The following is a 26,120-nucleotide window of genomic DNA, read 5'->3' as shown; positions in this document are numbered from 1 at the left end:
GTCATGGGATCTCAATGTCGTTCTCACCCAGCTGATGAAAGCTCCTTTTGAGCCACTGAATTCCTCCTGCCATCTGAAATACTTGACCTGGAAGGTAATTTTCTTGGTGGCTGTTACTTCAGCTCGTAGAGTCAGTGAGCTCCAAGCCCTGATAGTGCATGCACCTTATATCAAGTTTCATCATAACAGAGTAGTCCTCCGCACTCACCCTAAGTTCTTACTGAAGGTGGTGTCGGAGTTCCATTTTAACCAGTCAATTGCCTTGTTAACATTTTTTCCCTGTCCTCATACCCGCCCTGGTGAAGGCAAGTTGCACACTTTGGACTGCAAGAGAGCATTGGCCTTTTACGTGGAGCGGACAAAGCCCTACAGACAGTCTGCCCAATTGTTTGTTTCTTTCGATCCCAACAGGAGGGGAGTCGCCATCGGGAAAACGCACAATCTCCAATTAGCTAGCAGATTGCATTTCCTTCACTTATGCCCAAGCTGGGTTGACTCTACAGGGCCATGTCACGGCTCACAATGTCAGAGCTATGGCTGCGTCAGTGGCTCACTTAAAGTCAGCTTCCATTGAAGAGATTTGCAAGGCTGCAACGTGGTCATCTGTCCATACATTCACATCTCACTACTGCCTTCAGCAGGATACCCGACGCGACAGTCGATTTGGGCAGTCGGTGCTGCAGAATCTGTTCGGGGTTTAGAATCCAACTCCACCCTCCTAGGCCCATTTTGTTCTGTTCCAGGCTGCCCTTTCACTTAGTTGTGTTTCTTTTCAGGTCAATGTATGTTATGTCCGTGCCATTGCGAGGCCCAATTGACCAATGTTCATTGTTTTGAGTGAGCCTGGGTGCTAGGGATACCCCAATCATGAGAACAAGCAGCCTGCTTGTCCTCGGAGAAAGTGAAATTACATACCTGTAGCAGGTATTCTCCGAGGACAGCAGGCTGATTGTTCTCACAAACCTACCCTCCTCCCCTTTGGAGTTGTTCTAGTTTTTGCTTTTTATTAAATTGAGGAGGGCACGCTCGCGCCTTGGGCGGGAAGACGTTCACGCATGCGTGGTTCGCTCTGCCCTCGCGCCGGTGCGTTCTAGAAAGTTTTTGTTTGCTTAGAGATTTGCCGGTCTTCTGGGCCGTCGCGGATGACGACCCAATCGTGAGAACAATCAGCCTGCTGTCCTCGGAGAATACCTGCTACAGGTATGTATCTTCACTATACAGCGTGACCGTGGTGGAATTTAAAAAGCCAAGAGCCCCTTTTACCATGCTGCAGCAAAAGGGGGCCCTTGCTGGCATTGGGACTTGTTTTTCACTTGCGCTGAGGCCCCCTTTTACCACAGTGGGTAAAAGGGAAGTCTTTTTTTCCTGCAGGAAATGGCTGTGTGGGAAGGAAAGCACTTGCCGCGCAGCCATTTCGGGGGGAGCCCTTTCCACCACCCATTGAGTTTGGCAGTAAGGGCTCCGTGCTAACACGGCGGTAACCGGGCAATTTGTGGCACTGCCTGATTCCCTCTGGGTACACCCTGGCACTACAAAAATAAATATATTTAATAAGAATCCTGTAACACCTTGTCTGTCTCTGATACAGTCAGTATTTCCTAACCAGTTTCCCTGAACACATTTAGGTGGTTTGTGGGGTTTTTTTTGTACCACCACCTCTCTGAGAGATATATTTTTGTAGCGCTGGATATGACAGTGCGTTAGGTTGGGAAGTACCGCTGGGCTGCTGCCGTAGCCTGGCTGTACTTCCTGTTTAGCAAGCAGTAAGCCCGTGTTGAGCTTACCACCGCTTAGTAAAAGGGGCCCCAAGTGCATGACATGCAATGTGTAAAAGAAGATGTAAAGCATAAATAAATAGGGGAGGGAAATGATGACTTACCAAAAGAATCAGCTAACAGTTGTTCCATGCAGCAAAAATGTCAATTCAGGCAGACATGGAGGGGACACACGATTGGAGCCAAGACTGAGCCAATAGTGAAAGCTAAACTGTGTTGTCACTGAGGGAGCCTCAGTTTCAAAACTATTGTTAGCTAATACTCCTTTTAGTTTGCTTAGAAATAAGAATACAGCCTAATGCAGGACTGTGGGCTGCATCTAACTCTTGTGTTGACCTTCTCTTGTCTGTCTATCTTTTTCTCTGTTTCTTGTTTGGAATTCTCCCACCCATCCACCTACCCACCCAGGTACCGTGGGCCAAAGCACTCTGAAATTCCTGTTGCTTAATCCAGCAGTGCACTTTACTGAGGTGGTGAAGGAATGTCGTTCTGTTATAATTGCTGGAGGCACCATGCAGCCGGTGAGTTTAGAGTCTCCTACTTTTTATTAGACCTAGATAGGTTTGTCTACCCGATTACTCAAAAAAGTTGGTGATGGTAATCTGCATCATTGCCATTTGAAGGAGAATGGCTGCTGATGTCTCCTGTCCAATTGTATGGGACCCTTAATTTATTTTTATTTTTGTTACATTTGTACCCCGCGCTTTCCCACTCATGGCAGGCTCAATGTGGCTTACATGGGGCAATGGAGGGTTAAGTGACTTGCCCAGAGTCACAAGGAGCTGCCTGTGCCTGAAGTGGGAATCAAACTCAGTTCCTCAGTTCCCCAGGACCAAAGTCCACCACCCTAACCACTAGGCCACTCCTCCACTCTACTGAAGTAGGGCCCTATGTTGCCTCAACAGCTTATGTTCTACAACCTCTCTTCCTTATCCATGCCAAACCAGTGGAGACAAGTGGTTATGTCCCCTTGCCAGCAGATGGAGACAGATCAAAAAAGCTCAGAGCTGACTTTATTCCTCTATAAAGACTCCAATACTGAGATGCCTTGAATCTTGGTGCTAAATACTTGAAATGGAAGAATGCTGGGGATATGAGTGTTTTCCATAGTTTGTTGTGAGGGATAAGAAAACATCACATCTAGAAATTGGATACACCAAAAATAGGTCCCCAGACTACATCTCTCACCAAATTTCCCTATGCTTTTCCCGTATCTCATCCCCCCTCCCGCCTCCTCTACTCCTCCTCCTATGCTCAACTACACCTTGCTCATACCTCTCCTACTCCCTTCACCCTTGCCCATCTTTACCTACCTATCTCTTTTATTATTCTGCTTTAATTAACTTATTTTCTCTTTATCAATTCTCTGTAATCCATATTATTATTATGTAAGCCACATTGAACCTGCCTTGAGTGGGAAAGCGCGGGGTACAAATGTATTAATAGATAAATAGATAAATAAGTTCACTAATCTCTTATTTACTGATAATGAAACCTACTGACTATGAGAATTCTATAATAGATAATGGTTTATTTATAAAATTTTAAAAAAAGTGACATCTGAAGGAAGATTTGTTTATAGTTACATTTAATTTCTAATATAACCTATGGCTAAGGAAACTGAATGGGTTTCAGACGGTTTCAGTATGTACTCCCTACCTGCAATTAGCGAACTAACTATACCGGGCTGTTTAAGTGATCACAGAACTTAAAACAATATGACTTGAAGATGTCAGTAGAGGCAAGGTAAAACAGGTGGTACAGGTGTGCTTTAAGAGCTGGCACCCGGAGATGAATCTCAGAGATCGACTGATGTGCTGAGTCCCTGCATGGCCCTATATTCGATTTCTTATCAGTCATATTTTTCAAGTCATGAAAGCAGCATAGATTGATATTGGTTAGGTGTAGTTGTTGACAGAAACCTGCCAATCATATAAATCCTGCCACAGATATTTCAAAATAGGGTGGAATTCTCCTGCTTCAAGGTCTCCTTCATTCTTCTAGGCTAATTCTTAGATGAGTCACTGAACATACTGTTCCATCAAGGTCACATTCATTACCCTTGTGTGATGCAGGGTAGGGTATGGTAACAGTCTTTAGCACAGAGAATCTATGTGATGTTGCAGGCCTTGGAATCTGGCTTGGTCAGACAAAGGTCTGTGATACACATTAAACTCTGACAATCCCTACCCTTTTAAGGTGAAAGAAGCAACAATGGAGCACCTATCATCTTAAAAATTAACTAGTTCATTATCGTATATGCTAAAACCAAATGACACAATGGCTATTGAATACAAAGCTAATGCAACAATAAATGAATTGAATCAAATATGTGAACAGGTGAAACACTAATACATGTAAACATTAACACTAACTATATTAGCAGATAAATATAACAGTAGTAAATCAGAAACGTAAATGAACGTCAAGCTCATAACATCATGTCTATAATTATGACTGATGAAACACAGCAAAGTGAATGCAGCTTCAATAGACAACATAAATGCAATGATCATTCATTAGCGTCCTTTCTTCAAAGGTTTTATGGTCTTAGGAGTGATGTCTTATAGCTGCATTAATGGAAAAGTCAGTTCTGTTGTCAGGTAATCATGTTGTATTCCAGAAAGCAGTGAAGCAAGAAAGTTGGATGTAGTGCATAGTGCCCTCTGTAGTGTCCTTTTTAAAAAAAAAATTGTATTTGCATTTAAAATTATACAATCAAAGATTACACTTTGACAAGTAAACTAGAAATAGATTTTAGGAAACATCATAAGGTAAAAACTTACTCAAGCCAACACCAAAAGAAATAATAGTACATAGCAAATAGCAGGTGACAGTAGAAAAAGACCTGTACAGTCCATCCAGTCTGCCCAACAAGATAAACTCATATGCGCTACTTTATATGTATACCTGACCTTGATTTGTATCTACCATTTTCAGGGCACACACTGTAGAAGTCTGCCCAGTACTAGCCCCGCCTCCCAACCACCGATGCTGCCACCCAATCTCCACTAAGCTTCTGAGGATCTATTCCTTCTGAACAGGATTCCTTTATGTTTATCCTACGCATTTTTGAATTCCGTTACTGTTTTCATCTCCAGCACCTCCCGTGGGAGAGCATTTCAAGTATCCACCACTCTCTCCGTGAAAAAATACTTCCTGACATTTTTCTTGAGTCTACCCCTTCAACCTCATTTCATGTCCTCTAGTTCTACCGCTTTCCCATTTCCGGAACAGGTTCATTTGCAGATTAATACCTTTCAAATATTTGAACGTCTGTATCATATCACCCCTGTTTCTCTTTTCCTCCAGGGTAGACATGTTCAGGTCAGCAAGTCTCTCCTCATACGTTTTGTAACACAAATTCCATATAATTTTTGTAGCTTTTCTTTGCACAGCTTCAATTTTTTTTTACATCCTTAGCAAGATACGGCCTCCAAAACTGAACACAATACTCCAGGTGGGGCCTCACCAACGACTTGTACAGGGGCATCAACACCTCCTTTCTTCTGCTGGCCGCACTTCTGTCTATACAGCCTAGCAACCTTCTGGCTACGGCCACCACCTTGTCACACTGTTTCGTCGCCTTCAGATCCTCAGATACTATCACCCCAAGATCCCTCTCCCCGTCTGTTGATATCAGACTCTCACCGCCTAGCACATATGTCTCCTGTGGATTTCTACTCCCTAAGGGCATCACTTTGCATTTCTTCACATTGAATTTTAATTGCCAAACATTAGACCATTCTTCTAGCTTCTGCAGATCTTTTTTCATGTTCTCCATTCCCTCCGGGGTATCCACTCTGTTACAAATCTTGGTGTCATCTGCAAAAAGGCAAACTTTACCTTCTAACCCTTCGGCAATGTCACTCACAAGTATATTGAACAGAATCTGCTCCAGCACTGATCCCTGAGGAACTCTACTACTCACCTTTTCCTCATCCGAGTGAATTCCATTTACTACCACCCTCTGGCGTCTGTCCGACAACCAGTTCCTAATCCAGTTCACCACGTTGGGTCACATCTTCAGCCTGTCAAGTTTATTCAAGAGCCTCCTGTGGGGAACTGTGTCAAAAGCTTTGCTGAAATCTAAGTAGATTACATCTATAGCATGTTCCTGATTCAGTTCTCTGGTCACCCAGTCAAAGAATTCAGTGAGATTCGTTTGGCACGTTACCTTTGGTAAAACCATGTTGTCTCGGATCTTGCAACTTATTGGCTTCCAGGAAATTCACTATCATTTCATTGAACATCGTTTCCATTACTTTTCCAATAACCGAAGTGAGGCTTACCGGCCTGTAGTTTCCAGCTTCTTCCCTATCACAACTTTTGTGAAGAGGGGCCACATCCGCTGTTTTCCAATCCCACGGAACCTCTCCCATCTCCAAGGATTTATTAAACAAATCTTTAAGAGGACCCGCCAGAACTTCTCTGAGCTCCCTCAATATCCTGGGGTGGATCCCGTCCGGTCCCATGGCTTTGTCCACCTTTAGATTTTGAAGTTGTTTATACACACTCGCTTTCATGAACGATGCTATATCTGCTCCATTCTCATATGTACTTTTGTCAGTCAATCGAAGTCCTTCTCCAGGATTTTCTTCAGTGAAAACAGAACAAAAGTATTCGTTTAGCAAATTTGCTTTTCCTTCATCATTATCCACATAGCGGTTTTGCAGCATCTTTCAGTCTCACAATTCCATTTTTAGTCTTCCTCCTTTCACTAATATACCTGAAGAAATTTTTGTCACCCCTCTTTGCATTTCTAGCCATTTGTTCTTCCGCTTGCACTTTCGCCAGATGTATCCCTCTCTTGGCTTCTTTCAGTTTCATCCGGTATTCCTCTCCATGTTCCTTTTCTTGAGTTTTTCTGTATTTCATAAACACCAACTCTTTAACCTTTATTTTCTCAGCCACTTGCTTGGAGAACCATATCAGTTTCCTTTTTCTCTTGCTTTTATGTACTCTCCTTACATAAAGGTTTGTGGCCATATTTATAGCTTCTTTCAGCATGGACCACTGCCCTTCCACTTCTCGTATGTTCCCCCAGCCCATCAGCTCCTTCCTCAGGTATTCCCCCATTTTACTAAAGTCAGCATGCTTGAAGTCTAGGACTTTGTTTTGAGTGGCTGTCCCCAACTTCAGCTGTTATATCAAACCAAACTGTTTGGTCACTGCTGCCCAGGTGGGCACCCACTCGCACATTTGACACACTATCCCCATTTGTAAGTACCAGATATCATGCAGTACACATAGGAAAGAGGAACCAAGATTCTCATAGGAGAAGAAGGCCTTCGTATTTTCACAGCTGGGTGATGTCATCCAATGGAGCCCGGTGCGGATGCTGGCTAGCAAGACTGAGAATTTTCTAGTAGTGTCCCACTGTGCATTCGCTGGCGCCTTCTTGCCCGTCGCATGAGCACGGGTACCTCAGTCTCATTTTTCCCCACAGATCAAGGAGGACATGTTTTGTGTTCTCACACTGCATGTATCTTTCTCTTTCACGGTGCCTTCCCACGTGGGTATTTTTGCTTTTTTGGGTTATTATTTTTTATTCTTCTTTTCCCCTTTATATTAGCTAGTTTTTAAAATTTTCACGAGCCACTAAGCCCATTTAGGTCGGAGCACAAACCTCAATTTGAGCGCTGCCCCGAACCAAAAGAGGAGTTTAAATTGGTTGCGATTCTTTTCTTGATGTCCCAGAAGTCCTCCAAGTTCCCCAATGGCTTCAAGAGGTGAGCCCAATGGTTTCAGGAGGTGCGCCCAATGTAATTGGCTGATTTCTGTGATGGATCTGCACTGTTGATACATTGGATGTCTTGGGCCTGACAATGAGCCTAACTCTTGTTCTCTCTGTTTAGAAATGCAGTTGAGGACACAGAGGGCACGGCAAAAGAAATGTTTTGGCTCTTTGAGGACCTGTTGTCATCGGCATCAGAAACATTGGCCTTGATGGCTGCCAAGATTTCAGCATCCACTGGGAGTGCACCAGCATCGAGAAGGTCTTCACCTCTCTCAACATTGGGCACTGAGAGTAGGCCCCGGGACTGAGGACATGTACGGGTTCAATGTTTTCCTCGTCGGCACTGAAGGACCGTGATGCTGAGCTTCGGGGAAAGCCCAAGGAGTACAAGCATTGGTCCTCATCGACTCATGGTGCTAGGAGCATCACTGGTACCCAAGAAGCATTGGCACTGGGGGTAGTGCTCTCCCTCTTTGAAAGAGATGCTGGTGTGCAAGTCTCCAGACAGCCAGGTCCCCACTACTAGTTTGACACTGATGCTTTCTCAGGCTGCCTATCTCCTGGCTCCCCCGCCTTTGCTGATGGCTTCCTTTGATGTGAGTTTCTGTGCCATGCTCGGCAAGGAGTTGGTGCAGATTCTGCAGCTGCAAACTGCTCAAGCGTTGAGGGCATTTGCACCAGTTGTGACTGAGCCCCAGGTTCTTCGTGCAGCTCAGCCCCAGGTTCTTCCTGTGGTTCAGCCCTTTCCTGTTCAGAGATCCTCAACGTCGGCACCTCAAAGGGTGTCTACATCGACACATACAGTACCGCTTTTCATGTCAGGGGAGGAATGTTCCCCAGAATTGGAGAGTAGGACTGTACCTCGGTGCTCTTCGGGTTTTTGACATGGTTCACTGAGCCGAGACATGCACAGACTCATTTAGCCAGGCCTGAGTATGGTGAAGAGTCTGAGTAAGACTGTTCATGAGACTCAGAGGAGGACCACACTACTTCTTGAAGGAGAAGTCTTATGGGATCCCCACCTCAAAAGAGACATAAATCTTCACCTGAGGGTCTCTTTCACTAGTTTTGTTAGCGAGATGGCTTCTGCCATCCCATTTAAGTTAGAGACGGAGGAGGAGCCAAGGACAGAAATGCTGTCATAGACTAAAAGTCAGAGAACGGAAGGCCACCGGAGTGGACAAAAAACAATGGATTCCCACAAAAATTCTCAGGAGCAAGGAAGGGGAGTGGGAACGGAACTAGGCTCTTCAAAAACGTACCGGATAGAGTCACTAAGGAGGATGCATGGTGGTCTTAAAAAAGACCTTTTTAAAGTCGTAAGGATTCTGATGTGAATGCTGCTTTCCATAGCGCAAAAGCAGCATTCACATCAGAATCCTTACGACTTTAAAAAGGTCTTTTTGAAGACCAGCACGTATCCTCCTTATTGACTGTATCCGGTACATTTTGTGGATAAAACAATGAAGACTACTGAAGAAGGCACTTGCAGTGCCGAAACAGGGTACCTTGTTGTTCTGACCTGGTTTTACAGCCTGCTTTACTGACACAGATGGGAGAAGGGGAGGGAGGGAGGTGGGGGCTCTCAGATGGGAGAAGGGGGGGCTGGGGAGGGGGTTCTCAGATGGGAGAAGGGGACTGGGGTGGGGTGGGGGCTCTCTCAGATGGGAAAAGGGGGGCTGTGGAGTGGGTTCTCAGGTGGGAGAAGGGGACTGGAACTGGGGTCTGAGAAGGGGCCAAGAGGGAAAATGGGGGCCATGCCTGGGGCTGGTGAGAAAATGGGGCATGCCTGGGTCAGGTGGGAGAAAGGGTCTGGGGCTGAAAAAGGGGGCCCTAATGCAAGGCATTTGGATGAAAGGGGCTGGGGCTGAAAAAGAGGGTAGGTGGGATAAGGGGGCTAGTACTGGGACTGGGTGCTGAAAAGGGGCAGGGGCTGAAACTGTGTGAGGACTGGGGGCTGAAAAGGAGACAGGGAGAAGTGGCTGGGCCTGAAGCTCAGGACTGGGGCTGAAACTGGGGGCTGAAAAGGGGACAGGGAGAAGTGGCTGGGGGCTGAAGCTCGGGACTGGTGGGAGAAAAGGGCTGGGGCTGAAACTGGGGACTGGTAGGATAGTGGGGCTGAAAAGGGGGGGCATGTGGGAGATGTGGGCTGGGGCTAGAACTAGGGGCAGGTGGGATAAGGGGGCTGGAACTGGGGGCTGAAAAAAAGGGGCAGAGAGAGGGGACAGATCCTGGATGGAAGGGGGGGCGAGAGGGAGGGCAGACCCTGGACGGATGGGAGAGGGAGGGCAAATGGTGGATTGAAGGGGCATAGGGCAGACAGTGAATGGAAGGGGGAGAGAGAGAGGGCAGATGGTGGATGGAAGGGGCAGGGATAGAGGGCAGATGTGGATGGAAGGGGCAGGGAGAGAGGGCAGACATTGGATGGAGGGGACAGCAGAGAGGGCAGACACTGGATGGCAGAGAGAGAACGAAGACAGATGCTGGATGGAAGGAAGACAGTGAAAAGAAGATGAGGAAAGCAGAAACCAGAGACAACAAACTGTAAATGAAATATATATATATATATTTTTTTTTTGCTTTAGGATAAAGTAGTATTGTAGCTGTATTAATAAATGTTTATAATAGAACATGTAGACAAGTTAGTCTTTTTATTGGACTAATTTTAATACATTTTGACTAACTTTCAGAGAACAACCCCCCCCCCCCCCCTTCCTCAGGTCAGGATAGGATACTGTAACAGCACTATACTGTATTGACCTGAGGACGGAGGTTTTGGCCTCTGAAAGCTAAATGTATTAGTCTAATAAAATGGTATTATTATATTTTCTATATTTGTTTTTATTTCTATTTGTTAATTTGTAAAGTGGTGATTGGTACTTGTTAGTTTTTTCAAATTTACATCTGCTGTCTTTATATTTTGCACAGTACTAGGGGACATTTTCTGTTTCTGTGGTGTTGCATTGTATGCAGAGTCTGGCATCTTGGGGGTTCAGTTTAATTTTTATCTAAATAGAAAGTTTATTATTACTTATTCTAGAGTGGATTAGGGTGTATCTGTGTTTGTGAAAAAGACATGGCTTTCAGTTGGCATTGACTGTGCAGGATCGACGATCTGTACTATTCTGTCTAATTTCGTTTTACAATAGGTGAATTGATGTTCTAGTGCTCACTGTAGGTTTTAAGGTGCTTTCCTTTTCCTTGTGTGACTCGTAGAAGTGACTGCTTATGGTATGGTAGAATTGCTCTATAGGTCCTGAGTGTTTTGTATTCTTGGCATGCCTAGTACTGGATTTTGGAGGGGGGTGTTAAAAAATGACCAGTCCCGGGTGTCAACTACCCTAGGTACGCCACTGCTGCTTAGTTATATTAAACTACACAATTTGCCCAGAACAAAAGAGGTCAGTGCACAAGGCAGTATTTGAAGTTATTAATCAAGTTATGGAAGGAATTCACCGGTGAAATTCACCTTCACAAGTGTTCAGAGTTAGTCATCTTGAGCCTTAGTCCTTTGTATAAGGGCAAATAAATATTACAACATGCATGTAGTAAATTATGCTATATTAATTTCTACTTGCAAACTGAGTATAATCAAAAACAACTTTATCATATTGCAAAATAATAAGCTGATTAATGTCAGTTCTGATACATTTTGCTTAGGCTAAAGTTTCAGCATCAATAGCATTTGTTATCTCTACACTTGTACCAAAAGCTCCTTGCAATATATCATACCAAGTTCATTTTATTCTATATCTAGGCAATTGAGGGTACTACAGTATTTACACAGGTCTTCATAGGTGTAGTGTTCACACAAGAAGAATGTAAACATGTGCTTAATAACACATTTGTGGTGTAAATGTCAACAATGTCTGCATTTTTGGGTCAGCAATGCTGTGTTGTCTGTCTCTGACTTGTGCAAGTCATATTAAACTCATTTGTGTGGCAGGATTCCTTTCCATATTTGATAGTTGCCACAGGACACATCTAGTAAGCTGAACATGTGTAATTATCTTGTTGTCAGATTTCACTATGATTCTTCCATCTCCCAATCAGCTTGCCCTGACTCTCAGCAGTGAGTCATAAATGTCCACCAGGGGTAATAGCCATACCCAAAGTCACCATAAGAAGAAGGATTACACTGATCGTTACTAGGATCTATGACTAAAGCATATAAACAGATCAGTTATTCTCTAAGATAACACTTGCTTGGAGGGACATAAGTTAATTCTTCTTGCCCAGATCGGAGGATCAAGATAAGGTTATATTATGACTTAAGGCATATTGTTATACTAATTAACCTTCAAAATGGAAACATTATCAGTTCTAAAGTTTATTTACATAGTAACATAGTAACATAGTAGATGACGGCAGAAAAAGACCTGCACGGTCCATCTAGTCTGCCCACGATAAACTCATATGTGTATACCTTACCTTGATTTGTACCTGTCTTTTTCAGGGTACAGACCGTATAAGTCTGTCCAGCAGTATTTCCCGCCTCCCAACCACCAGTCCCGCCTCCCATCACCGGCTCTGGCACAGTCCCCGTATAAGTCTGCCCTCCCCTATCCTAGCCTCTCAACCACCAACCCCTCTTCCCCCCGCCACCCAATTTCAGCTAAGCTTCTGTGGATCCATTCCTTCTGCACAGGATTCCTTTATGGCTATCCCACGCATGTTTGAATTCCGTTTACCGTTTTCATGTCCACCACCTCCCGCGGGAGGGCATTCCAAGCGTTCACCACCCTCTCCGTGAAGAAATACTTCCTGACATCTTTCCTGAGTCTGCCCCCCTTCAATCTCATTTCATGTCCTCTCGTTCTACCGCCTCTTCCCATCTCCGGAAAAGATTCGTTTGCGGATTAATACCTTTCAAATATTGAACGTCTGTATCATATCACCCCTGTTCCTCCTTTCCTCCAGAGTATACATGTTCAGGTCAGCAAGTCTCTCTTCATACGTCTTGGAACGCACCTCCCATACCATCCTCGTAGCTTTTCTTTGCACTGCTTCATTTTTTTAACATTCTTCGCAAGGTACGGCCTCCAAAACTGAACACAATACTCCAGGTGGGGCCTCACCAACGTCTTATACAGGGGCATTAAAACCTCCTATCTTCTGCTGGTCACACCTCTCTCTATACAGCCTAGCAACCTTCTCGCTACGGCCACCGCCTTGTCGCACTGTTTCATCGCCTTCAGGTCCTCAGATACTATCACCCCAAGATCCCTCTCCCCGTCCGTGTCTATCAGGCTCTCCCCACCTAACACATACGCCTCCCTTGGATTTCTACTCCCTAAGTGCATCACTTTGCATTTAATAGTGTTGTCTGCAAGGATATGTAATTACATATCTAAAATAAGTATCTACTGCTGTGCACACATATTGACATCCTTGCAAATTAGGTAAAGGTCCTATATAATCCATCTACCAAATTTGTTCAGGTAATTTTCCCCTTTATAATTACCCCTTAGACATGTGGGGATCAGTCGGTTTGGGCAGTCAGTGCTACAGAATCTGTTTGGGGTTTAGAATCCAACTCCATCCCCCTAGACCCATTTTTGTTCTGTTTCAGGCTGCACTCTCAGTTAGTTGTTTATAGTTTCAGGTCAATCTATGTTATGTCGTCGCCATTACGAGGCCCAATTGACCAATGTTCATTGTTTTGAGTGAGCCTGAATGCTAGGGATACCCCACATGTAGCAGGTATTCTCCGAGGACAGCAGGCTGATTGTTCTCACAAACCCGCTGTCCTCCCCTTTGGAGTTGTTGTTAGTTTATTTGTTGCTTTTTAACTTAACTGAAGGGACACGCTTGCGTGACAGGTGGGAAGTCGTCCATGCATGCGCGGTGCGCGCTGCTCGCGTGCCAGAAGATTCTGGCAAAACTTATTTTTGCTGGGGAAAAATCTGCTATTTCCAGGGCCAACGCGGATGTCGACCCATGTGTGAGAACAATCAGCCTGCTGTCCTCAGAGAATACCTGCTACAGGTAAGTATCTTCGCTTTAGGCTTGGGTGCAAAACCTAGGCTCAAGGTCAGGTTTTTTTAGGCACCTTGGAGACCTGGTGCCTGAGGTTTGTTGAGCCCTGCCCCTAATGAATATTCATGAGAGAGATCTGTATACAATGGATATAGTGGACACGTTTTCAGGGTATCCCCAATAAATGTGCATATTCATTAGGGATATCCTGAAAACACCTATTTGCAGTCCTTGAGGACTGGAACTTGGACAAGCCTATTTTAGGAGAATCTAATTACTATATTAAGTGTGCATGAATGGCACTTTGAATCAATTCATGGTTTATTTAAATACAGACAGAAAATAATGCACAACTGATTGGGAGCATTTCCTCTATATGGCAGAAATGGGAGATACTAGCACATGAAGTAGTGTAATTGGAACAGAAGGATTTTGGTTGCAATCATTTATATATACCAGGAGAATTGAAATGGTTCTGAGCTTCTCTGGCCACAGGGGGCAATGCTGCTTCTTATATGGCAAGTGATTTTCAAGTTGTTTCCATCAATGTCTTTCTTGACATCTGGTTTCTTTTCCCAAATTCATTAAGTCTTGACAGGAGGATTATTAGAAGCAGTAGTATTTTTATATAGTGTGTGTTTGTTATGCTCTTGATATATCGCTTTTCACAATAAAATCAAAGCAGTGTACAAATATTAAGTAAAAAGAGAGAATGGCAAGAAATCCATTGGTAATAGGAAAGCCTAATAGAATAAAATCAAGTACATGGACCCATCAAAGACAGGAAGAAGGGAGAAGAAAATAAGCAAAAAAAAAAAAGGGGGGGAGCAGGATTCTGCCTATAGGGCTGCTAACTCACCCATGCACTTGGAAAGACCAAGGAAAACAGATGAGCTTTCAGTAAGACTCTATGGGCCTCTTTTACTAAACCACACTAGTGTTTCTCTGTGTGGCAAATGAGAGGAAGCCCATAGGAATTGAATATGCTTCCTCTCATTTGCCGCACAGGAATTGCTAGCTTGGTTTAGTAAAAGAAGCCTTAAATTTCTTATAGGATCTCTCTGATCTAAGGGAAGCAGGGATGACTGGATTACTGTAAACATTTAAAAATCCTACATACAGTAACAAATTCTAAAATTCTTTATTATTGAGTATTGGCCTCAATGTTATTCCTGTGCAGAGGAAGTGGGGCTCCAGCAATTCTACAGCACCATAATGACCTCTAGGAACTATGCTTCCAAGAGCTTTTCAACTACCTGATGCTACACCCACTGCCGTTTTCCTGTGTCTTTTCAGGTGTCTGATTTTAAAGAGCAGTTGTTGTTGTCTACTGGTGTCAGTGGCTGAAAGAATTGTGGAGTTTGCCTGTGGTGAGTGACTTTACCTTGTGTAAAAATGGGGGAGGTGCCGTAGGTCATGTGCTGGAATAATCAGATTTCATTTTAGCAATTTTATCTTGCTTTATACTGAATCCTTGCAATGACTGCAGCTTCCCTGCCTGTCCCCAGACTGAGCTCAGAGTGTTAATTACGCTGATCATCACTGTGGGATGCAAAACCATGCTGTTTCTAGAGTGTGGCTGTCAGTGATCAGCCACTTCTATCTATTTAAGCTTTCACAAATACATTGCTATATTTATATACAAGATGATCTGTATACTGTAACTGTTATTCACATTAGGATGATCTGTTTTATCAACCAGACTACATCTATTTGTACCACTGACGGCCACTACTCAGGAAAACATCTACTACATTTTGTGGTCACCACACAAAAACTTGCGAGATTAGTCCCACAAACCAGACATAAAGTTGGCTCAGGCATCTTTAATATTATAGGAAACTAAATTTAGGGCAGGCTGGAAGCAGAAGGGATGGGGGAATTACTGTTAGACTTTTAAAACTAAACATAGAATGAAGTGTTTGATGCTTTCTGCTAATATACTTGTTTGTTGTTGATTAGTCATGTGATTCCTCCCAAACAACATTCTATCTATTGTTCTCTGCAGTGGACCATCCAATCAACAGCGAGAGTTCACTTAATCAACGAGAGACCTGCCCATATGGAAGTGCTTACCTAATTTCTGAATATCAGGGTAGTTGTTAACACTAGGAGATTACCTTGTTTTTTCTTAAAACCAACTTCACTTTTCTTGTTTCTATGCACAATTTGAAACATGCATGGGCAGTTTAAGACAAGAATATTAGTTTCTCAATCTTGCTTGATTGCCAAAGAGAGCTCGTCGAGCTCCAAGTTTGTTTTTATTAATTATTACTATAGCAATAACTTTAGACTGCATAGAGGGGCCAGGTTCAGTAATGGTGCTCAAATTTAGGCGCTGGGAAAAATCCACACTAAGGGCCAGATTCTATACATGGCGCCTAAAAATCTGCGCGGAACTAAATATATTCTATCAAATTTAGGCGTGGTATATAGAATACGCTTAGTCGATAACGTAGCACCTAAATCTATGTGTGTTCATTTACGCAATAAAAACCTGGTGTAAATCTGTGTGCATAGATTTAGGTGCATTGACCTTTATTCTGTAATTATGTGCGGAAATTTTGGAATGCCCATGAAACACCCATAAATACGTTCATAAACACGCCCCTTTTAAGTACGCAAATTTATTTGAACTGTGCGTTTTTCAATTTAGGGGCAGTTCTTATAGAATGGCTTAGCGATTTCCACGCATAAATTATATTTATCGCCAGTTAGTGCAAGTTATTGCTTAAGTGCCTGTTTAAAAACGCTGATTCTCTCTGTACCTCCCAATTAAGATATGCGCATATCTCCGCACGGAATCTAGGCACCATATTAGAATGCGGGGATTTAGTCCACAATAAAGAGGGCCCCTACTATCTTAAGGAAATAATACAAAAAAATCAGAAAACAATTTCTAATTAAGAATAAAGTGGCTGAGAGCGTCGGGAATTTAAATCAATCATGGAGTTGAAGTTGTTACAGTTATTGGAAATGGAGATGAAGAATCTCTCAGTTTAGCCTCTATAAAAGTATTTAGTTGCTTTGCCTCAAAAAATACATACTTTACTGAATTCAATTTTATTACACACTTGCATGGGAAATTCAGCCAAAAAGTGCTCCTAATTGTAATACCTTCGGCCTTAATTTAAGGAATTCCTGTCTTTTTCTCTGGGTCGCCCTAGAGATATCTGGATACATTCTAATTTGGCAACCTAAGAAATCCTGACTTTTATTAAGAAAATATTGCTTAAGTATCCAGTCTCTATCTGGCTGAAGTATGAAAAATACTTTAAGAGTAGCAGTTGTTAAACCCACATTCTCTCCTTCTATTATTTGAGTCAAGTCCAAGTTCAAGTCTAATGTCTCTGGGGAGGAACCATCTTATCCTCCTGTAACAGTTCTTTTTTCCGATTAGGTTCTATATAGTAGATCTTGGATATCGGAGGTGGGATTTTTCTGGAATCTTTAAATTCTCAGTTAAGTACTGTTTAAAGGTTATCAGTGGTGAAATAGCCAACTGCTTAGGAAAGTTTATCAACCTCAGAGTATTTGATCGTTGGTGGTTTTCTAAAATTTCAATCCTGTGTTGTAGAAAAATTTTTCCTTGATCAAATTCATCTGAATCTGTTGACAGTTTTGAACAGCAACTGAGTTGTTTTCCATACTTTTACCCAGAGAAGTTACTTTTGTCTCTAATTCAGATATGCTTCCAATATCTAAATTACATTTCTGGGTAAATTGAGTAAACTTCTGCACAAATGAGGCTTCCAGTCCCACAAGTGCCTCCCTATATTTTCTAGTGTAATTTTGAGGCTTACAAGGCAAAAACGACTTACTTGGGCCCAAGTCAGGAAAAGAGGGTAAATCCGAGTTTCCTCCTGTGTCTCCATGATTTCCCCAGTAATCTCTTCTCCTCCGCTCGCACCCGCTTCCATCGATGCGGGGTTTGTCGGCGTCTCTGACACCACTTCGGCGCCCGTGCCAGGAGACCCCGTCGGAGTTTTCTCTCCCGGAGTATTCTGGGCCGTAGTTGACGCCATCGCCGGCATCGGAGGAGGAATCCTCACTTCGGGACTAGCGTTGTTTCTGCCTCAAGCCGAGGGAGCGAGGACCTCCCTCCGCTCCTCTCGGCAGCGAGGATAGTCCCGTAGTCGTTCCCGATAGAAGGCGGTCAAGCGTTGCAGTTCTAGGAAACAGGAACCGCGGGTCCAATTCGCTGTTTCCCTCTCCTTTTAGGCATAATTGAATAAGTAAGTAGTTTCTCAAAATATTATGTAGCTGCAACGATCGGAGCGACTTCCTATGCTGCTCATTCAGCCGCCATCTTGCCCCCCCATAGAATGCGGCTAATCTACAAAAGACTCTCCAGGCTGAGCGCTCTTTATAGAATAGTGCTTAGTGCGAATTCCAGCGTCTAACTCTGGGCACTAGGATTTACACCTGCTGAAACCAGGGCGAGTAACCCCGATGTTCTATAGCGTGTAAATCTAATATAGCGCCAATTATGCCAATAATTGATAGTGGCTTATTAACTAACTAGTCTGAGTGCGGATCTTGGATCCATGCCCAAAATTGGGGTGACTTTTACTGACCCGGGATAACATCCAACCCTCAGGCTGGTATTTATCATAGCAATCATATTATTACTGTGGGACTGAATATTTTTATTGAAAATCTAACAGAGCAATAAAACAGATATAAACGGCAGTGAAATAGCATCCTCCCCCCCCCCACCCACTGAAGAGAAAGTATTTAAAAGCTTGAGGGTCAAATACAAATGGTAAGAATATCAACAGTTCAAAATCCAGCTACATGCTCTTACTGTAGGACTGAATTTAACAGAACAAGATTCACCAGCTATTAAGCAACAAATTGTTTTATTCTGCGATCTGAGTTTTGCTGTGATTTAATATGTTTCACATATTGTTCTGAAAGGATCACTCAGCAAGTTACAATTGAAAATAAACAGTTCCACTATGTTCTTCCAAGCTCGAGGTTACGTGTTAGTATATAAAGAGGATAATTTTATAATAGGGTTAATATGGCAGGAAGGCACTTATTTGATAAAGACATCTGGGTGCCTCTGTGTCTTTATAAAGTACTAGCACAAATACTGCAGAAATCGTGCCTAGATTGTGTAAAGTACTCAAGTCTGTGTGCGTGTTCTATAAAATAGTCTTGTAATGTGCAACTCTATGTCCCCTGAGCACACCTATTCTACAGGTAGGCATACCTGATTTTATAAGAGGCCTTTTATGCACATCAAACAGAGTTTTACATGTGAAAAAGGTTTATAAAATTACTCCCAAATAGTGCAAGTACACAGTTATTGATAGAATCAGGATTCAAAACAAGGATCCCTGGAATCCATGACTCTGTCTATAGCGGTTATCCTGAGGGTGAAGTCAGAGAAGATTATATCAGGGTCTTCTATGGAAAATGCAAGATGTTTGTAAAATTAATTGTCCATGAAAAGCAGGCTAGCAAGTCTTTACAGCATGGGCGGTCACCAGAGCAGCCATGTGGGAGTTTCTCCAGCATGGTAATTAGTGCTTGTTAGTTCCTGAGCATGTTAGGTATCTTGTTTTGGTTACTGTACAGAGGCAATTTTATTTTTTTGATTGTCCCATTTCTTGTGTTTGCTCACATTTGCCAACATTGTATTGTAGTAATTGTTTCCTGTTAGCTACATTGAACCTGAACTTGTTTGGGATAATGTGGGATATGAATGTCTTAAACAAATAATTACTAGAAACCTTTGAGTCACTTCACCGAGCATATATGCTACTTTCCGCCTGCTGCTGTGGACCATCTCTGTCTTCATCTTGGGGGTGATTATATCTGAGGCTCTTAAGGGGCCAAACAGGTAGAAAAGACAATGACAAAAGCCATAAAGGTGCTTGGGTGTGTAGGGCGAGGAATGGCGGATGTAATGGTACCTTTATGTAAGTCTCTGATATGACTGCATTTAGAATACTGTGTACCATTCGGGAGAATGCTCCTTCAAAAAGATATAAAGAGGAGTCAGTCTAGAGAGGGTAGCAACTAAAATGTCAGTGATCTTTGTTTAAACAAAGGTACTTCTAAAGTAATTTCTGAGAAATTACTGTTAAAAATACCTTTGTTTAAACAAATCAGACTTGGTGTTTATTGGTCCCACTATAGTCTGTGTTGAAAAGGGCTGTTTATGGAACTCACGGCCCTTTGAACTTCATAGCTTTGATTCTGTTCTACATTTTAGAAAATTATGAAGGCCTACCTATTTAATCTGGTTTATTGCAGTTAGGTGTTTTTTGGCTTGTGGTGTGTTTTAATTCTGTGCAAATGATTTTTTTTATAAGCTGTTTTTATGTTTATTAGAGTTAGTTATTTTGTCTGTTTTTATATTTGTTTTAATGAGCTGTTTGTTATAATGATACCTATTATGTATTTAACCATGTACACCACCTAGAACTGTGGAATTAGCAGTCAATAAATGGTTTAAATAAATAAACATGTATACTTTGGAAGAAAGGTGGGAGAGGGTAGATATTAAAAGAGACATTTAAATACCTCTGTGATATAAATGCCCAGGAGGTAGGCATCTTTCAGTTGAAAGGTAGTTCTAGAATGAGGGGGCATAAGATGAACATGAAAGAGGATAGACTTAACTAAGGAAATATTTCTTTATTGAAAAGGTGGTGGATGCATGGAAAAGGCCTCTCAGTGAAAGATTGTGGAGACAGAGTGTGTCTGAAGTCAAGGAATGTGGGACAAGCAGAGCGGATCTCTAAAGGGGATGGAAGGGATAGCTGAGATTTGTAAATTATGTAGATAGACAAATAGATCTGGTCTTTATCTGCTGTCATATTTTACTCTGTCAAAAAGTACAAAGACTAGGGGACACACAATTAAGTTACATGAAAATACTTTTAAAACAAAATAGGAGGAAATATTTTTTCACTCAACAAATAGTTAAGCTCTGGAGCTTGTTGCCAGAGGATGTGGTACCATTGGTTAATGTATCTGGGTTTAAAAAAGGTTTGGACAAGTACCTAGAGGAAAAGTTCATAGTCTGTTATTGAGATAGACATGGGGAAGCCACTGCTTACCCTGGAACCTGGGATTAGTAGCATGGAATCTTGCTACTATTTGGGTTTCTATCGGTACTTGTGACCTGGATTGCCCACTGTTGGAAGCAGGATACAGGGCTAGATGGACCATTGGTCTGACCCAGTATGGCTATTCTTATGTTTATGTTTCTATGGAGCCAGTTGGTTGTGAGATAATGATTTTTGTAAGTTTTCTCTGCTAGTCCTATTGCTGTCATGTGATACTTTTTCCTGGTAGCACCTTAGATAAGTTTTTAGCTATGTTCAATTTTCCTTTTTTTTTTTTTTGTGCTCAGTTTTGTATAGGCCTCTGTTGAGGACCTTGGTCTCCTGTTCGAGGCAGGTTTTTTTCTCTCAAAATTGAGTTGTTTGATTTCACTTTGGCTATTTTTACTGGATGGTATGTCCCAGAAAAAGCCCCCAGCAGCTTTAAGATGCGCACCTAGTACAACAGAACCATATCCATCATGGACACCTATAATTGGTGCATGTAGTGCCTGAGGCTGACCATGATCTCTTGTTATAAACTGTCATGAAGAGCAGTGTGAATTAATTTTTGGCACTGAGAAGTCTGATCCATTGATTCAGCATTAGAAGCATTGGTTTCCAGGGTCCTAGAACTGCATTGGACACTGGGAGTGTATCAGTATTGAGAGTACATTGTTCACCCTCAACCTCAAACACTAATAGAACCCATCAGGATCCATCATCATTTGAGTCTCGCCTGAAGAAGAGAAAAGATTCATCCTCAACTTCATTGATATTGAGGGCTTGTGATACTGAATGCCAGGCGGGGGCCAAAGTGCATAGACATTGCACTTCAGAAGCATAAAGCCTGTGAGGGAATCCATGAGACCATGCTCAGCTGTTCATACATTTGCAGCTCACTTGTTTTTGAAAAAGGATTCTGAAGTAACGGTAGGTTTGGCCAGTCAGTCTTCTGGAATCTCTTTGGGGGATTAGAATCCAACCCCATCCCCTAGGCCCATTTCTTTTCTCTTCCATGCTACCTTCCAAAAAAAAAAAAAGAAGACGAAAACAATATAAAGACTGGTTGCCACTGCAATATATGTTGGCATCTTCTATTGCATTGCCTTATTGATCCTCATTTTTACTGTTGAAGGCAGCTTGTAACTAAGGAATCCCATGCTGTGAGAATTTGCCATTTTGCTTGGCCTTGGAGAAAACCAAGTTACTTGTAGCAGGTGTTCTCTATGGAGAACAAAATACAAGTTCTCACATACAAAGAGCTGTATTCTACTCTAGCTGAAAAGGTTAAGGTGATCCCATATGACAGCGGCAGGTAGGAAGTAGCATGCATACGTGGTGATGTGACTCAAAAGTTTCTAGTAATTACTAAGCTGAAGAAGCTTTCTTACATGGGCTCTGTTGGTGATGTCAGCCTGTATTGTGAGGACTCTTATCCTGCTGTCTATGGAAAATGCCTGCTATAAGAAAGTAACATTTTTTTCTTTTCCTATAGATGGATGAGATGGGCCGGGTTCTTTCCAATTTGTGTAATGTAGTCCCTGGGGTGTGGTTTGCTTTTTCCCCTCCTACGAGTATGAGAAGAAGGTTTATGCACACTGGGAACACACAAGTGTGCTGGCGCGTTTGGCTGTGAAGAAAAAGGTAATGGATTCCCAGTATGAAATGTGTTGCAGCTATAGATGTTCTTGAATGAGTAACATGTTCCTGCCAGATATTATCTGGCACCATGCAAAGAATGTTCCTTGAGCTACTAGCTGCCATTCAAGTAACTTCGGTGGCGGTTCATGTCTTCCACTGTTAGCGTCCATAGGTCATGAAGATTGAGTGGGAGGCAGATGCTGCTCATTATTTTCTTGGACTGCTTGACTGTGAAATTCAATTAATCTGTAAAGCTTATTTACCTTCCTTCCTTTATTTAGCTCTTCGGATGCAATCTGTGTTATTGTCTTTCTCTATATGTACTGTTTCTATGCAGCTCTGTCTAATGTGTCGCACTGCACCAAAACCCTCTTCTCTTCTAGAATTGTGTTCCCATATTGTTCTTCCCATTTACTGCGTCCCACACGATTGTGCTTATGAACTCCATGAGTGCAGTCTAGCCTGTACTTTGCTATTGTATCATACCCAATCTGTGGTTGTGATGGGCTGTCAGTTTGTGCTCCAATTTAGCCTCCCTTACACATTTTGACCTGTATATTATCTCTATCTGTTTTTATACATGTCCTAAACCGGGCTGAATTCCTGCACCATATTGCTGTGTGTCCCTAGGTTTTAAAATAAGTCTTTCGTGTACCAATGAACATTTGAAATAAATCCTATTGCAGCATTTCTCAGTTAAACATTTTACGAAGTCATCATTTCTGTAACCTTCTAAGCAGCTGTGGTGCAATTTCGCTGCCTCTCTTGCATCGAGATTGGATTGGTTTTGAGAAGAGGTATGATGTTATTTGTGATAATATAGCTAGCATGGACCAATGAGATGGGCAAGTATGAGTGATTGAGGGAGTAAGTTATATGTTGGGAACCATATCTTAACATTTTAGGAGTGACTTTGGATAAGCATCTTACATTTGAAAAACAATCTCAGAATGTAGGCACAAAAGTTCTTGGATCATTCTGGATTTTTAGATGAGCCAGGGCGTATTTTGAACCCAATGTATTTCAACTCATTGTTCAAACCATTGTTCTCACACCTTATTCCTGTAATAGACTTCCTGAGCATGTACATCTAGCTCCATCTCTACCTGTTTTCAAATCTAAGCTGAAAACCCACCTTTTCATCACTGCTTTTGGCTCCTAGCCACTACTCAATTGCCTCCCCTTGTTCCTTCTCACCCAGTAGTTCCCTCGCCCTTAATTTGTCTTGTCTGTGTATTATATTTTTAGATTGTAAGCTCTATTGAGCAGGGACTGTCTCTCTATGTCAGGTGTTCAGCGCTGCGTACGTCTGGTAGCGCTATACAAATAATAATAATAATATAGATTACTGTAATATGTAGGATATAAGGAGTCGGTACAGAAAAGGCTTGAAATGTTACGAACATGGCAGCTTGAATTATCTTTAGGATGCCCAAATTTGAGAGGATTATTCCTTTGTTGGCCAGATTCCATTGGCTGCAAGTGGAGGTACATTCCATATTCAAACTCTGTTCTTTTATCCATCGTGTTTGTATGTGATCTAGTTTATTTATCTAGAAGGAATTCAGTTCCTGATTCAAGAGTTTTTAATTTTATACAAACCTGTGTAAGAAGATTGTTTATAAAACAATATATTTATCAACATTCTCTTTTAATGCTGCAAAATGGTGGACTATGTTACCATCTGAGATAAGATCTCAAACCAATTATATAAAATTCTGCAAGCTGTTGAAAACTACTTTATTACAGAAATTTGTATTACTTAAAATATAGCCTAGTTATCTTATCCACTGATTGTGTTTAGTCAGTTTGACTCTTATTTGGAGAATTGTTAGCCACACAGAACTCATGAGATTAGTGTGGGAAATAAGAATCTAATGTAATGCAATATTTATCCATAATTATCCTCCATACCCCTACCCTTCATTGGAAGCAAATAAACATTGGCACAAAGGATTTAATATTTTAAAACTAGATGAGATGAACCCTGTTAGACACTATGGGGCAGTTCTATACTGGGCACCCCTTTTAGGTGTTCAGTGCTGCATGATGAGAGCTTATTCTCTAACAGCATCTGGGTGCCCAGATTCCATTGTACAATACTAGTGTAACCTAGTGTCAGTGCACCTAAAATATAGGTGCCAACACCAGCCATAGACCTGCCATAACTACGGGCACCTAAGTGCAGCAAGGGTGCTTGTAACTTACTATATTCTTAAGTAGGCATGTGTCAGTCCTGCCTTACCCTGTCCTCTAAAATTCTTGGTGTTATTTTGGATTTGTCTCTTTCCTTAGAGCCTCAGGTTAATTTATCACAAATTGTCTTTCTTAAGCTAAGTCAGTTGCACCATATCAGATGGTATTTTGAGAAATCCCATTTTACCATTGTAGTGGAAGCATGCATTCTGAGCCACCTAGATTATTGCAATGCCCTTTAAGTCTCTCTTGCGTCACTGGGGCCTGAAAACGTTCTGTTGGGAGTGGGGGCGCTGAGAGGGGCTGGTGCTGTCCATTATAACGCACTGCTATATAAAGTGCTTCTAATAGGTAAAAAATGCATCTTAATTAACTGGGTAAAACAAGAGGCACCTACACACTGGCAATGGCATAACAAGCTACATGTGTTCTTACTATTGGAATTAAGAGATGTTCGTCTAAAACTTAAGCAACAGAGAGAGTTTTACTTAACCTGGCAATGCTACATACATGCCCTTGCACCGCGGGCCCGTAGTGCCATTCTTAATCAATTGGGTGACCCCTTTCTGCATGTACGAGAGAGACGCTTACCAAATGCAGGTGACAGTTGACTCCCTTTGTTGAGGAGATAGGATTCTTATGGTGGGGAAGGGGGTTAGGATTCGGGGGGGGGGGGGGGGGGGGTTGGGGGGTGAGTTAGGTTGGAGAGGGTTTGGGGAAAGGGGCCGGGGGAATTATAAAAACACTTGATGGCACGTAGTAACTGTATAAATGTATGTAAGATATCGCATTTATTGTCCTGTACATTATGGATACTGACTATGTACTGTGAAATGTTCCCAATAAAATTGTTGAAATATAAGTCTCTCTTGCGTTAAAATTTTGACTCAAATTAAAATTATTACAGAATACAGCAGCAAAACTTATTTTGGGCCTTAAAAAATCTGACAGCTCAACAACTGCTGCACTAGTTGCATTACACTGGCTCCCTATTCATTTTAGAGTTTTGTTTGTTAGCCTGCTTAATTTTCAAAATATTTGATGGCTGTGCTCCAGAATATTTTTTTAACTTGATTTTTTTCCCTCTTGTAAGCAGAGTTCTGAAAGTAAGGGATTTGATCTGTCCTTTACTGCCCTCTTTTCTTGGTGTTAGATGCAAACAGATTTTGGAGATGTCTTTCTGCATTCAGGCACCATATTTCTGGCTTTCGCTTCCTTTTCCTTTGAAACTGTGCAGGTCTTCCAGTTATCTCTCCTTTAGAAAGCAGTTAAAGGACATCTCTGTTTAAACGGTTTATGTCATAATCATTTTCCTTTTTTGGTTATTTCTTTTTGTTAAACTGCTTTGAACCTCTGTTAAGACGGCATTAGCGATATACAAGAAATAGATCACATCACATCACTTTCCACTCGTGTGAATGCCCCCCTCTTGCAGTTACCTGCTTATTCCACTTATGCATGCCCTTACAAAATAGCGCTAAGTTGCTTTGCTGCCACTTACACATGCAAGACTGAAAGATGTTGTGAACTGCTATGTGGATAATGATGAAGAAAAAGCAAATTTGCTAAACAAATACTTTTGTTCTGTTTTCACTGAAGAAAATCCTGGAGAAGGACCACATTTGACTGGCAAAAGTACATATGAGAACGGAGCGGATATAGCACCGTTCACAGAAGAGAGTGTTTATGAACAACTCGAAAATCTAAAGGTGGACAAAGCCATGG

General features: G+C 42.1%; 1 protein-coding gene across 1 annotated transcript in view; it reads left to right on the top strand.

Annotated features, from left to right (window-relative positions):
• LOC115477495 (putative ATP-dependent RNA helicase DDX11-like protein 8) overlaps window positions 1–26,120 on the top strand; it is a 348,371-nt gene that overhangs the window by 270,955 nt on the left and 51,296 nt on the right. The window contains 8 exon segments of the mRNA XM_030214406.1: window positions 2,184–2,296; window positions 14,791–14,835; window positions 14,837–14,868; window positions 15,457–15,475; window positions 15,477–15,562; window positions 20,729–20,735; window positions 22,054–22,099; window positions 22,102–22,202. Of these exon segments, the coding sequence (XP_030070266.1) occupies window positions 2,184–2,296; window positions 14,791–14,835; window positions 14,837–14,868; window positions 15,457–15,475; window positions 15,477–15,562; window positions 20,729–20,735; window positions 22,054–22,099; window positions 22,102–22,202 (449 nt within the window).

This window comes from Microcaecilia unicolor, chromosome 9, assembly GCF_901765095.1.
Source record: "Microcaecilia unicolor chromosome 9, aMicUni1.1, whole genome shotgun sequence".
NCBI lineage: Eukaryota > Metazoa > Chordata > Amphibia > Gymnophiona > Siphonopidae > Microcaecilia > Microcaecilia unicolor.
This window is presented reverse-complemented; position numbering and strand designations above follow the sequence as displayed.